This window comes from Balaenoptera musculus, chromosome 4, assembly GCF_009873245.2.
Source record: "Balaenoptera musculus isolate JJ_BM4_2016_0621 chromosome 4, mBalMus1.pri.v3, whole genome shotgun sequence".
Classification (NCBI taxonomy): Eukaryota; Metazoa; Chordata; class Mammalia; order Artiodactyla; family Balaenopteridae; genus Balaenoptera; species Balaenoptera musculus.
Window position 1 is genome coordinate 67,435,015 of NC_045788.1, and position 13,074 is coordinate 67,448,088.

The 13,074-nt window shown below is 34.7% G+C and overlaps 1 protein-coding gene across 5 annotated transcripts in view; it reads left to right on the top strand.

The window, feature by feature from the left end:
• Positions 1-13,074, top strand: part of LOC118894663 (interleukin 1 receptor accessory protein) — a 123,011-nt gene that overhangs the window by 89,392 nt on the left and 20,545 nt on the right. For 4 of the 5 annotated variants that reach the window (XM_036851072.1, XM_036851075.1, XM_036851073.1 and 1 more), the window contains 4 exons: positions 1,772-1,937; positions 4,335-4,406; positions 6,377-6,503; positions 8,693-8,841. In XM_036851072.1, coding sequence (XP_036706967.1) covers positions 1,772-1,937; positions 4,335-4,406; positions 6,377-6,503; positions 8,693-8,841 — 514 coding nt within the window. Of the gene's footprint in view, positions 1-1,771; positions 1,938-4,334; positions 4,407-6,376; positions 6,504-8,692; positions 8,842-11,742; positions 12,217-13,074 lie in introns of those variants that run through there. The other variant, XM_036851076.1, reaches the window with a different exon arrangement.

The window sequence follows — 13,074 nt, forward strand, 5'->3', positions numbered from 1 at the left end:
TTAAATTCCAGCTCTGACACTGCTTGGCTCTATGATAACGGCAATCGCTTAACCTTTATAGTCCTTTGTATTTTCATCTATAAAATGGGCATAAGAGCATTCCAAATTTGCTAAGTTTGGAATAAGGATTGGATGTGATAATGGAGTATACCTAAGCACAGGTCTCAGTATAATTTTTTCAGCCTCAAGTAATGGATGAAAATTGGTGTTCATTCTTGGTTAAGAAGCTAGTGAAAGACGTTTACTCGGCTGTGTAAAAAACTGAGTTTTAGCTCTGCACTGTGTTACCTAGAATATCTCTTTACCTATCTCATTTTTTTCCACCTGAAAACTAGGGCATATTTAGTCTGATCTGTCTACTTCACAAGGACTTGAGAACAGCTAAGCTAACACATGAAAGAGGCAAATAGCTTTGGACTGTTTAAATGAAAGGTGCCAGAAAAATCAAATAGAGTTCTATAGATAGTCTAAACTCAATTTAAACCAAATCTGACATAAATTTATTATAAGAGTACAGGGCTTTGTGGCCTTATACTTTGTGATAACCTTAGAGTATTAAAATATTGTGCTGATGTGACAATTTTCTAGAGGCACTGCTTATCAAAACAGGATAAATTGTATTCAGAAAAATAACTGAGTATATGTCATTGTCCTCTTGATGATCATCCCCATGAATCAAAAGTTTAGTACTATTCCTAAAAGACGTTATTTCCTGTGACAAAGAATTACAAAATGTTCCACTTAATGTAACTGTCATATTTCAAAACACATGCTCCAGGAATTGAAGTAAGAAAACCTTGAGGATACAAGAATTAAAGTTAAATATGTGAACACGGGAAATTGAAAGTACAACCTGGTAATAGACTCCCAGAATATTAAAGATCAAGAGGACCCAATTCTTTTTGTCATAGATGAAATATTGATTTTTAAAAGACAAACACAAGTTTTTCTAAAAGTAAATATTCAATGCATATTTTTGTCAAATATGATGTATTGATTTTTTTCTTGAAAAGAAAAAAGTAAAATGATATAGCCAATTAGTGGGGCTGAGAGATCCAAAACAGGATTCTAGTTATGTTGAATGAGATATTTTAACCTCAAAATTTAAAAAAACAGCAGAGTTATATGAAAATATGAGTTGGAGCACAAATAAACTCTTAACTCTTGGTAAGACTCATAAAATTTATTTTTAAATTCTGGAGTCTGTACTATTCAGCTAAAAAAATGGAATAAGTAGAAGAAAAACAAAGAAGTTTGGAAATAACTGATACGGTGATTCACAGAATGATCAAGAATGCCAAAACCAGACATCTAAAACAGTGCCTAGTTTGTCAGAGTGACTGTATTTCTGAATTAACATAATCAGTGAAAAAACATAGAAAAATGAAAAAAAATTATTCTTTAAGTAGCAGGTTATGCATTTACTTAAGTTGCCTTAATCATTTTTTGAAACTTTAACCTTGCTTTACTGTTAACTTGGAATTCCCAGAATTTGAATACTAGATCTTGAGACAGGAAGCTTGTGCTTTTGAATTCATATTTCAGTTAAGAATGTTAATTTTCCTCTTGCAGAAATGATAATAAAAATTACTGCATTCATTCTTTGCAGAAACATCATCAAATACATGACCAAAATAGTTTTGTAAAAAGTATAGCCAGCATAGATATTTCTACGTTCTGTGCAAAGTTAGATGTGTATGCATATATTTGTTTGTATACTTTCTATGCATGTATCTAAATAGTAAACATCTTTTCCTTTAATTCTTCTTAGGGCTGTTATAAAGTACACAACTTTAATAATGTAATACCCGAAGGCATGAACTTGAGTTTTATCATAGCCATGGTTTCAAATAATGGAGATTACACATGTGTTGTTACATATCCAGAAAATGGACGTACCTTCCATCTCACCAGGACTCAGACTGTAAAGGTGGTAGGTAAGCATGATTTGTATTAAGTGCGCACAACAAAATGCAATAATTTTGTTTAGGCTCTTAAGAGTTTATTACAAACAAGTGTGTAAATTCTGAAAGAAAAGAGGGTTATCTTTTATCTTCACTGCACTATTCCCAAGGCCTCAGCAATTCCACATAGATAGTAGGCATTTAACAGCTATTGTTCTACTGAATGAATATGTGGATGAATGAAGTAAAGGCAGCTTGGAGAGTGAAAAGAGTGCCGGACATATCTGTGTTCAAATTATACCATTGCCATTTATTAGCACTATGACTTGCCTGTACTCTAGGACTACAACAACCTAACATTTAGTATAGTTCAGAATATTAGAAATAATATACATATTATGCTAATGCAGTTCCAAGCAAGCAGTAGAAACTCAATGAATATTAGTTAATACTGTTGTCAAAAAAAAGTATTTTACTTGAATTAAGTAAAATATGTCTTTCATGTACTGGAACTTCTGTAGCGATTGCTGAAGCTATTTACTGGTCGTGCTCAACCATTGCTTTCTTTGGGGGTGAGAAACTAGAGAAGTGGAAAGGACAGTGTCTAGGCAGAGTCAACAGACTCCCCTCAGACCTAGAAATCAAGAGAACCAGTGTCAGGATAGGTGCCATTTAGAGGAGAGCCCTAAATACTACTGCGCCCACTGTATTAAAAATGACAGGGCTTCCCTGGTGGCGCAGTGGTTGAGAGCCTGCCTGCCGATGCAGGGTACGTGGGTTTGAGCCCTGGTCCGGGCAGATCCCACATGCCGCGGAGCAGCTGGGCCCCTGCGCCACAGCTGCTGAGCCTGCACTCTGGAGCCCGCGAGCCACAACTACTGAGCCCGCGTGCCTAGAGCCTGTGCTCTGCAACAAGAGAAGCCACCGCAGTGAGAAGCCCGCGCACCACAACGAAAAGTAGCCTCCGCTTGCTGCAACTAGAGAAAGCCCGCGAGCAGCAATGAAGACCCCCCCCCCCCACAGTGCAGCCAAAAGTAAATAAATAAAAATAAATAAATTTATAAAAAAGAAAAAAAAAAGGCAGCATATCAGAGTGAGGTTTTTTTCATACCCCATCTTTTAATAGATGGAAACATTGAGTCCCAACAACAAAAACTAACCTGCTTAGAGAAGCTCCTTGAGTTAGTGGAAGAAGTGATTCTAAATCCCAGGCTTCTCACTCTTTGCTTAGGGCTTTTTCTACTAGTCTGACACCAAGTTCAGCACATTTTTTTTAAAGGGCTTTAACATAGTGCAAATAAAATTCACATCAAACAATTTTGTAATCACTTCTCTTTCTCTGCTTACCTTTGGAATAATGCGGAATTGGGGATGGATTCAGAAGAAAAATCAGACTAAATTTAGAACCTAACATGAATGGACATTGAAAGTCACATGAATAATCTAACCATATATTCATCTTGGTAATTTTTTCCAATGTATATATACGTCAATGTATTCATTTTTGGAGAGTTGGGAACAGGCATGCATGGTCACTTTGACTTATAGAAATAGAAGTTGACAGACACATATGTGAGGGGTGTGTGTTTCTTATCCAACTCCCAAGTTTGTTTTTTAAAACTGAAGCATTGAGTACTTATTATATACCAGTAGGATGCTTTAATATGCATTACTTAATTTAATCCACATAATGAACCTGTGAGGTAAGTTTAATTACTCTCATCTTGGAGTTGACTAAATTAGATTTTCAGAGATTAAGTAAAAAAAAAAAATTTTTATCGTTTGTATATGGTCAAGTCAAGGTTAGAACCCTGGTCATTAAATCTTTGAAACTTCTACTCTTAAATACTACACTATTAAACCCTTTCAGGGCATCTTTCTTTCAGTTTAGGAATATATAATGTTATAAAAAGCAGCAATCCTATGAATGAACATTCAACTGATAACTAGATAACAGGTAGAGTTACGTACTGACCTCACAATTGTGATTTTGAATTTTCCATTTGCTTGTTCATTAATTAATACTTACTTATTTAACCATTTCCCAGACTAGACACTCTGGGCATGTTGAAGAGAAATATGTAGAACAGAAACAATTGAGAAAGACTTGAAATCAATTAATTATTAAGTAGTATGAGAAAGAAGTTTGTCTCAATTAGGCTTTGGGAAGCAAAAACACTGGAAAAACATTCTATCCGAAACATGAAGGATCCTCAGTATTTTTTCTTTTTTCCTTTGTTTGCTTCTTTTAAATGAAAGAAGTGTTGTAATTGACTATCCATTGAACTGTGGGCCCCCTCAAGAATTGACAAACTATGCCAGGAAGTTGGGCAATGCTTCACTGAAGAGCAGAATTTTGAAATGGGTTATGTGGAATTAAGGCTACATGATTTGACATTATATTCCTTTGTCCCTTCCTCTCTATCACAGGCTCTCCAAACGATGCATTGCCTCCCCATTTCTATTCACCCACTGATCTTGTGGTCTACGAGAAAGAACCGGGTAATTATAGCTGTGCCTCGGAATATCAGTGAGATTCTCTTAATTACAAGGAATAAAATGTCACTTAAGTTAACGCAAGAGAATAGAGGGCTATTGTAAAGAAACACATGAATTGAAACTGAAGTGCTATCAGAAACCTAGTCCGCTTTGGGTATTAGCTGCTTCATTGATCTCGTGGGCAGCTCAGGGATTCTCTGCTTCTCTCACAGCAGATGCTCCCTTCTCCCTCTGTGAGCAGTTTTCTTCTGATTAGAGATTTCTGTTTGATGCAAACGTTAGCTTGTGCAGGACTTTGGTTTACCGAGACTTCAACATGAGCACCAGACGTCCTTTAAACTTCTACCCCACTACAAAGGAGCAGGGGGTAGACCTGGAGTCAGAATTGTGAATTCAACAAGTAACAACTAATAGGACGAGTACACCTTGATTCAGAACACCATTGAATGAGTATGCTGGCTACCTGGGTTTCCTTTTAGTTTTCATAATTTTTCATTCTAGACAAAAATCATTTGGAACTGACCAAATAAGGCATAATCTGTTATTCTTCTGACTCAAAGCCTCTCACAGTTAACTTAAAAACCATAGGAAATTTTAACATTATCTTATTGCATCCTTACCAATAAATTCACTTCAAACCCAATGAAAAGTATAAAAGAAAATTTGTTTAAAATGTACTAAAGATAATAGAAGCAGTGTTCAACATAGGTGGAGAACAACGATACCCCCCCCCCAAATTAAGAAAAGGTTTCAAATAGTGATCTGCCTTGTGAAAAAATAATACCAAGGGGAGTCTGCCAACCCCAAATGGACCAGATTTCCTAGAATCAGTAGTGGTTTTATGTATTAATATGAACATTCTTCCTGCTATTGGGGTAAACCCTTATTAATCTTCTAAATATCTTTCCTCTATCTATCATAGTATGGTTATAAAAACATGCCTGAATCCATGTTCACTTTATAACTGGAGAGGAAGGCATAAAAACCATGCATTGGAGAAGAGGATAGCGTATGACCACTCAGTGAGACAAACCTGAGTTCAAATTGGGATGACAATATAATTTATCATCTCAACCTGGACAACTTTTGAGAGTGAAAGCAGTCGATATTAATAAATAACTAGGAAAGCAAGCATAAAACAGAACTGTTCTGGGCAAACTGAAACGGAGAGTCAGTCTAGGTCAAATCCTGATCTGCCACTTATTAACAATTTGACCTTGGAATGACAGGTAACATCTTTAAGCTTTAGTTTTTGCATCTGTAAAACATGAACTTAAAAAATATTTCATAATATTTTGTTAAAACTAAATAAGCTTATTAATAAGTAGCCAAATATAATAAATATTTAGCACAGTGAATTATTCAAAGTTCTCAGTGAGTGTACTGCTGTTGTTGTTATGGTTATTATTACCAGTTTTGCCTAGAGATCCCCCTATCCTCATGTTCCATCTCAGAAGGATAGCATAGCATTTCTATTTATAAGTTGTCTTTAAACTCATTGACTGCATCCTGATAGCTTGAGCATTTCCAGATGCAGCCTGCCTGGCCAGTACTCTCAATGATGGCGTTGCCCCATCTTTTCTGGTCCAAGTTCCAAAGATCTGGAGAACCTTACCTCAATCACCCATTGTTTGAGAGGGAAATAACAAAGGAGAAGAGTAGTCCATGGAGGTTTAGGGCTAAAAAAAGGAATGTTGTCAGAGCCTTTTTGAATAAATACTGTCATTTTAGAACATATATAGTTTGTATTAAAAGATGGGCAGTGTAATAGTTTTATATAAAGCTGCTGTCCTTTTCTTGGTTTGTTTCTTATGCAGTGAAGGAAAAAGGTTACCTTATGGTAGCCCACTTGAAAATTAGTCAGAAGTAGGGTTGAAGGCACACATAAGTTTTATGGCTTCTGATTAATCACAGAATAGAACCAATATAACCATGTGAAGGTTACAAACTGATGAGTTAACTTGTTTTTTTAGGAGAGGAGCTACTCATCCCCTGTAAAGTCTTTTTTACTTTCCTGAAGGACTCTCGCAATGAGGTTTGGTGGACCATTGATGGAAAAAAGCCAGAGGACACCAATATTGACGTAGCTGTTAATGAAAGGTATCATTGACACAGGCAAGGGGGTGACTAACCTTTGTCCCTCAACCTAATGCCTTCCAGTGTATGCTGATCAATGAAAATTAAAATTCTACTTTTTGCCTATCATTAACAAAAATCAGCAAGATTTTCAAGTCTTTAGTGGCTACACCCCAAAGCAAGATTATTGGACTTGCAATCCAAGCCCCAGATGCCACCTGATGATTACATCTTTATGATACTCACTTGAAGGTAGATGGAATGCATATCCTATATGAATGAAAAGGCCAGGATATAAGGTTGTGGATAGATGAAAACCTGCCCGTGTGGCCCTATTCTCTTTCTCAAGTCTGGAGTCTGGGCCTATGTTTTTGTGCCTCAGATAATTGTGTTAGTTTCTTGTCTTATAGTCAGCATATATTTCCTATCTTCCTCCTCTTTCTTAATTTTCATAGCATACAAGTCACATTTTTAATTGAAAATAATTTTTAATATTGACTAAATACATTAATGTTCTTTAAATTTTATTTTTTAAGTGGATGGGGTGGTAATATAGCTCATTCTTAAAGTAACAAGCTGGGTCATTTTATTCATAAATAAACATGACTTTTTTTGAAGTGGCTTGAGTTGGCAAGGAGAACTGCAACAATTAATAAAAATGAGCAGCTGACTAATTACACGACAAAGTAGTTCTGAAAACTTACGCCTTACCTTTCACCTGTGTGTGGATATATCTTGGGCTACTTGAACTTCTAGAATTTAAAAGATATTTATTCCCTACTAGTAAACTTAGACTTTATGCAGAAATTATGAAGTGTCATCAGGTACTATGCAAGATACTTAGTCCCTAACTGAGTAGATTTTATAGGAGTAACAATGATAGAACAGAAATGCCAGTATAATGTGATAAATGCAGTGAATGGGAAGTATGGAATGTTAAAGAAAGATTTAGTTGGGGATTCCAGTCAGCTTTAGGGGATTCGGTAATGCTTCTCAGATGATACAGAGACTAAATAAAGATTTGAAAGATGAGTAGAAATAAACTAGATAAAGAAATAAAAAGTATGTTCCTGGTAAAAAGAACATCATGTGCGAAGGTGTGGAGGTTTCAAGAAGCAGAACGTATTTAAAGATACAGAAGGAGTTTCCTGAAATTGGAGCAGTTTTTGCTGAAGGAATTGATGAAAGATGTGGCTGGAGGCACAGAAGGAGAGTTATTATTTCAGGAATTCTGAATATTGTGCTTCCAATCCTCATAATAATAATGAATGAATAGTAATGAAAGTCATGTTGTTCTTCCTTGCTGCTATTGAAACACAAGTCCCTGTTCATTGTTCAGCAGTGCAGTTAAGCTTAGGTTAAATCCATCACAGTCCTTAACCAAATTCTCATGACCTACAGTAAACTGCATCAGAAGAACCTGGATGTCAGTCAACTGTAGGAGAGAGATTTTTTTTTTTCTCCTTTTGAGCAAAGTAGTTCAAAGGGATCGTAAATCTTGATCTTAGACCCAAAGCACTTGATCTCTAACTTGCTGAGAATTGGATATATTTATTTTCACAAAGTTTACTTGCTCTGAGAAGTTTCTTCTTTTTAGTATATAACCATGAGGTTTGACCAAAATGTTCTATCTGTGTTCAAAATCCAAGTTTTGGGAATCCCTGAAATGCATCAACTATCACTGTGGGATGATAATAATAATAGCCTTTATGAATATTTATTAAACATTGCTCTAATACTTACGCATTAACATACCCAATCCTCAGAATTCTTGAGTAAGTTAATACATGCAGGGCAATATGTAGACATTGCCACTTTCCTCCTTTTCAAAGGAGGAACTAAGATGTGGAAAGATTAGTTACCATGCCCAAAGTATATAAACAATAAGTGGCAAAGCCTGGATAAAACTCCAAAGGGGTCGGGCCTCAGAAGCTTCTCTCTAAAATGATGCTGCATCCTACCTCAGATGTTTGAGGATAGGAGATGGTTCCCTTTGAAGACAGATCTGTAGTATGATGCTAACTCTGGGAGTTGATCTATATATTGGGATTGTGTGTAGTATAGACGGTAAAGAATGGTACTGGAATCTACAAGCTAGTCTCCTTTTGTAACTCCTTTTGGATCACAGGCAACTCAGCTAATTGACATCCTCACCTAGGAGCTCTGGCCCCTGAGTCTCGCTAATGGTTTGATTTTCTTTCCCCTACTTCTAGTGTAACTCTGAGTATGACAGAAGACGAGACAAGGACTCAGCTTCTGAGCATCAAGAAAGTTACTGCTGAGGATCTCAAGCGCAACTATGTCTGTCATGCCAGAAATGCCAAAGGGGAGGTTGACAAACCAGCCAAGGTGAAACAGAAAGGTAATGGATGCACTCAGCAGATGAATCTGACCTCCAAATGCAACACTGAGGTGAATAAGAAAAAAGGAGAAATTGAGAACGGGAGAGCTCCAGCACTTAGCATATCTGACACATAGTAATGAATTAAAGTTGAATGAAAAAATCTTGAGAGAAAGTTTCCATTTATATAAAGATACTCAAAATATTATAATATTTCTTATAGTTTCAGTATCTTAATGCCCAAATGTGACTTAAAAATTCCATATGATTATGATAATGAGGCATAGTTTTATATCTCTATACAGTAATGAAAAATGAAAAATAAAGAAAATATTTAAAGCTACCAAAGATTTAATAAAACTGGTAGAGTCACTTATTGTTGGTGAATTGTAAAGACCGTTTTAGAAATCACTGACGGCAGAGTTTAGGCGTTACAAAAAATGGTCGTACCATATGACTTAATACTTTTGGAATTTTTCCTGAACAACTAACTTAACAGAAAGAGAATTACGTCCCCGTCGATATTCTTAGAAGCATTATCTATAATAATGAAACATTATAAATAGCAACCATCTAATTGTATGCAAGTAGTTAAGATATAAAATATTCTCAAAAAATATAATTTTAAAAACTATGTGCCAATATTCAAGCAGGTTTATAATATACCACTAGCCACAATTGCTAAAATGAAAATTAATTAAACTATGACTTAAAATGCTGTAAAATGATTTCTATGTCGATATTACTATGTTTTCCTACAATAAATAAAAATTATAAAGCTTTCCTGTGTGAGCTGTTGCTCCTGAAACATATTGTGTCTAAGATCCTCTATGGGTCTCTCACCTAACAAAGAACCCCAGACAATTAATTCTTTCATGAATGTTTTTCAGTGATCTGGATAATAATGATGATGATTCATCATCACACATGAAGTTAAGCCATTCAGGATTATTCTGGATCCCAGTGTCAGAGCCTACAATGTTTATATAAAAAGTAAAAAATATTAATTTATAACTGCTGCATTTTTCAATGGGAGTTAAACCTTTTTTAAAACTGATGAGAAAACAGACTTCACTTTAACATTTTATTACAATTTAGAAAGTAAAGAGCAAAGGACTGAAGTGTATATGCCTCTTAAGAAGACTTAGTGGATTTGTTCTGAAAAGTTAATTGCTTCTGCTCCTCAGAAGCTAGTGTAAAGAGAAAAGACTGAACCCCTTGACGTAAGGCAGTGTTTCCCAAAGTTAGTTCCTAAGAACACTACTAAGACTCTTTATAGTACTGCAATTCACTATTTTTACTCCAGACACAGATAGCCTATGTTGGAATACTGGTTTCTATGTAATCTAATTCTGTGACCTTGGAAAAGCCACTTAACCTCTCTGAGCTTCAATTTCTTTCTATTTAAAGTTGGCAAAATAATACCACTCCCTCATAAGGTTGTTTTAAAGTACTCAGCACAGTTACTGGCATATATATGTATGTACATATTAAATGCTCAATGAATGTTAGCTCATTATTATTACTTCCACAAGATTTTCACAGGTATTATTTGACAAAGTCGTTTATACTCAAGTATCATTAAAGTCTGGGGTAAGCAAAATCGATCAAGTTAGTTTAGTTCAGGGCCCCTTAGGTTCTTTAATATATTAATATTTGATGTGAATATCTGCAAGGGGTTGGAATATAGTAGGCAGGATTTTTTCATATATATTTGATTCCAGATTCTTTAAGTATGGAGCATTTTGTGGGATTCATCTTCTGAGGCATGTGTTTTGGGAAACATTATGGAGTAAAACATAAATTAATAACATTGTCAGATGGATAGAATCAAAACAATCAATTAAAATAATGTTTAATCTAGGAGTGATGTGGAAGTCTGTCCACCAGAGCTGCTTGAGTAACTCTCCTTTCACAGAAGGCTGTGTTCTCAGTGGTTTAATATGAATGGCATCAGGAGTATGGAGTGACAAATGCAGCTACTGGACCAGATGATCTGTGCTGAAATTGCATTAATATTACACATAACCCAGTTGGATCTGTGTACATCCAGTGGTACCAGAGGTGTTGTTTACTTGGATTCTATTCTGGGCCAGCTAATGCTGAAATTCATAGGTGATATCTATGTTCACATTCATACACTATATGTAGGGGTCTTTCTCTGAATTCTGAATTCATTGACAAAGCATTCTATGTATGTCGCCAAGATGATAGGAAGAGGCTAGAGCCTAGAATGAGAAGAGTTAACTGGGATAGGTATTTTGACAGCTGCACAATTTCATCTAGTCAGTTAAAGCAAAGTATTAAAGGAAAGGCAGCTAATGTCAAAACGATAAACATAAGTTTTATAATAGCAGAGTTGTAGGGACTCAGGCATGGTGTAGGCTGAACTTTATGAGAACCTGCCAAACCTGTTGCCAAAGAGGTTGTACCATTTTACATTTCCATTAGCAGTGTATATAAATTCCAGGTGCTCTACTTCCTCACCTACTTTTGGAGTTGTCAAACTTCTAAATTTTGGCCATACTAGTAGATAGGTACAGGTATCACATTGTTTTTAATTTGCATTTCTCAGATACTAATGATATATGTATTACATTACCATGAGCACTTTTTCATGGGCTTATTTACCATTATATAATAGTTCTTCTTTTTGTGAAGTGTCCGTTTGTTATTGGGTTGTTAGTGATTATATCTATATATCTTTTCTCAGATATATGACTTGTAAATAATTTTATGCAGCTTGTGAATTTTTTCTTTTGATGAGCAGAATTTTTAAAAATTTCATGAAGTCCATTTAATAAATTTCTTCTATTATAGTTAGTACTTTCTAAATCCCACAGTAACAATGTTTGATTTATAAAGACTTTTCTTCTATACTTAGGCTTATGATCAATTTCTTTTTTTTTTTTTCCCATATAGAAACCAGTTGTTCTAGCCTCATATTGAAAGATCCCTCCTTTTTGTATTGAATTGTTTTGACAACTTGGCCAAAAATAAATAAATAAATAAATGGCTCTATGAGTGTGGGTCTATTCCTGCATTCCCTATTGTGTTCTATTAATCTGTTTATGTATCTTTAGTCCAATACTACTTTGTCTTGATTAACAGCTTTAAAGTAAGTCATGAAATCATATACTTTATGTCCTTCCCTCCATTTTTTTCTTTTCCAAGATTGATTTGACTATTTTAGGGACCAAATATTTTTTCATATGGATTTTAATATCAGCTTGTCAATATCTACATAAAGCCTCCTGCAATTGGATTGGGATTGCATTAACTTATAAATTGATTAGGGGAGAACTGAAATTTTAGCAATATTGAGTTTTTTAATCCATTAACATGATATAGCTCTCAATTTATTTAGGACTAATTGAATATTCTCAGCAATGCTTTTTTTTTTTTTTTTAGTTTCGAGTGTACAGGTCTTGTACACATATAGTTAAATTTATCACTATTTCGTTGTTGATGCTATTATAATGATATTTAAAATTTTTCATTTTCAAATTGCTCATTGATAAAAAAATAACCATGAAATTAAATTTTTTTATGGCCCTTTGACTTTTCTAAATTCACCAATAAATAGGGTTTCTGTTTGTTTTCTTTTTTCGGCATCTTAGCGTTTTCTACACACTTGATCATGTCACCCACAAATAAACAGACTTTTACTCCTTCTTTTCCAAACTTCATACTTTTGATTTATTTTTCCTGACTATTTCACTCTTTCGGACCTCCAGTAGCATAATCAGCAGAAATTGAGAACAGCCATCTTTGCATTGTTCCCTATCTTATATGGCAAATATTCAGTTTTCATAAGTATGATGTCATTTATAGGTTTTTGTAGATAACCTTTATGTACATGAGGGATTAATCTTCTGTTTTTGGTTTGCTGAGAGTTTTGTTTCATTTTGTATTGTTTTTATAATGAGTGTCTATTGAAATTTGTCAAATTCTTTTCTTATCCATTGAGAAGGTCATATGATTTTTCTCTTTAATTCCGTTAATGTTATACTTTACATTGATTGATTTCAAAATGTTGATCCAACCTTTCATTTCTGAGATAAACCCGAACATCATCATGATTTATTATCCTTTTTTATATATACCTGTATTTATTTGCTAAGACTTTTAGAAGATTTTTGTTTATGTTAGGGATTTTGCTCATATATTTGTTCATGAGGGATATTGGTCTGTGATTTTCTTTTAATGTAATGCCATTGACTAGTAAAAATGTCATGTTGGCCTCATGATATG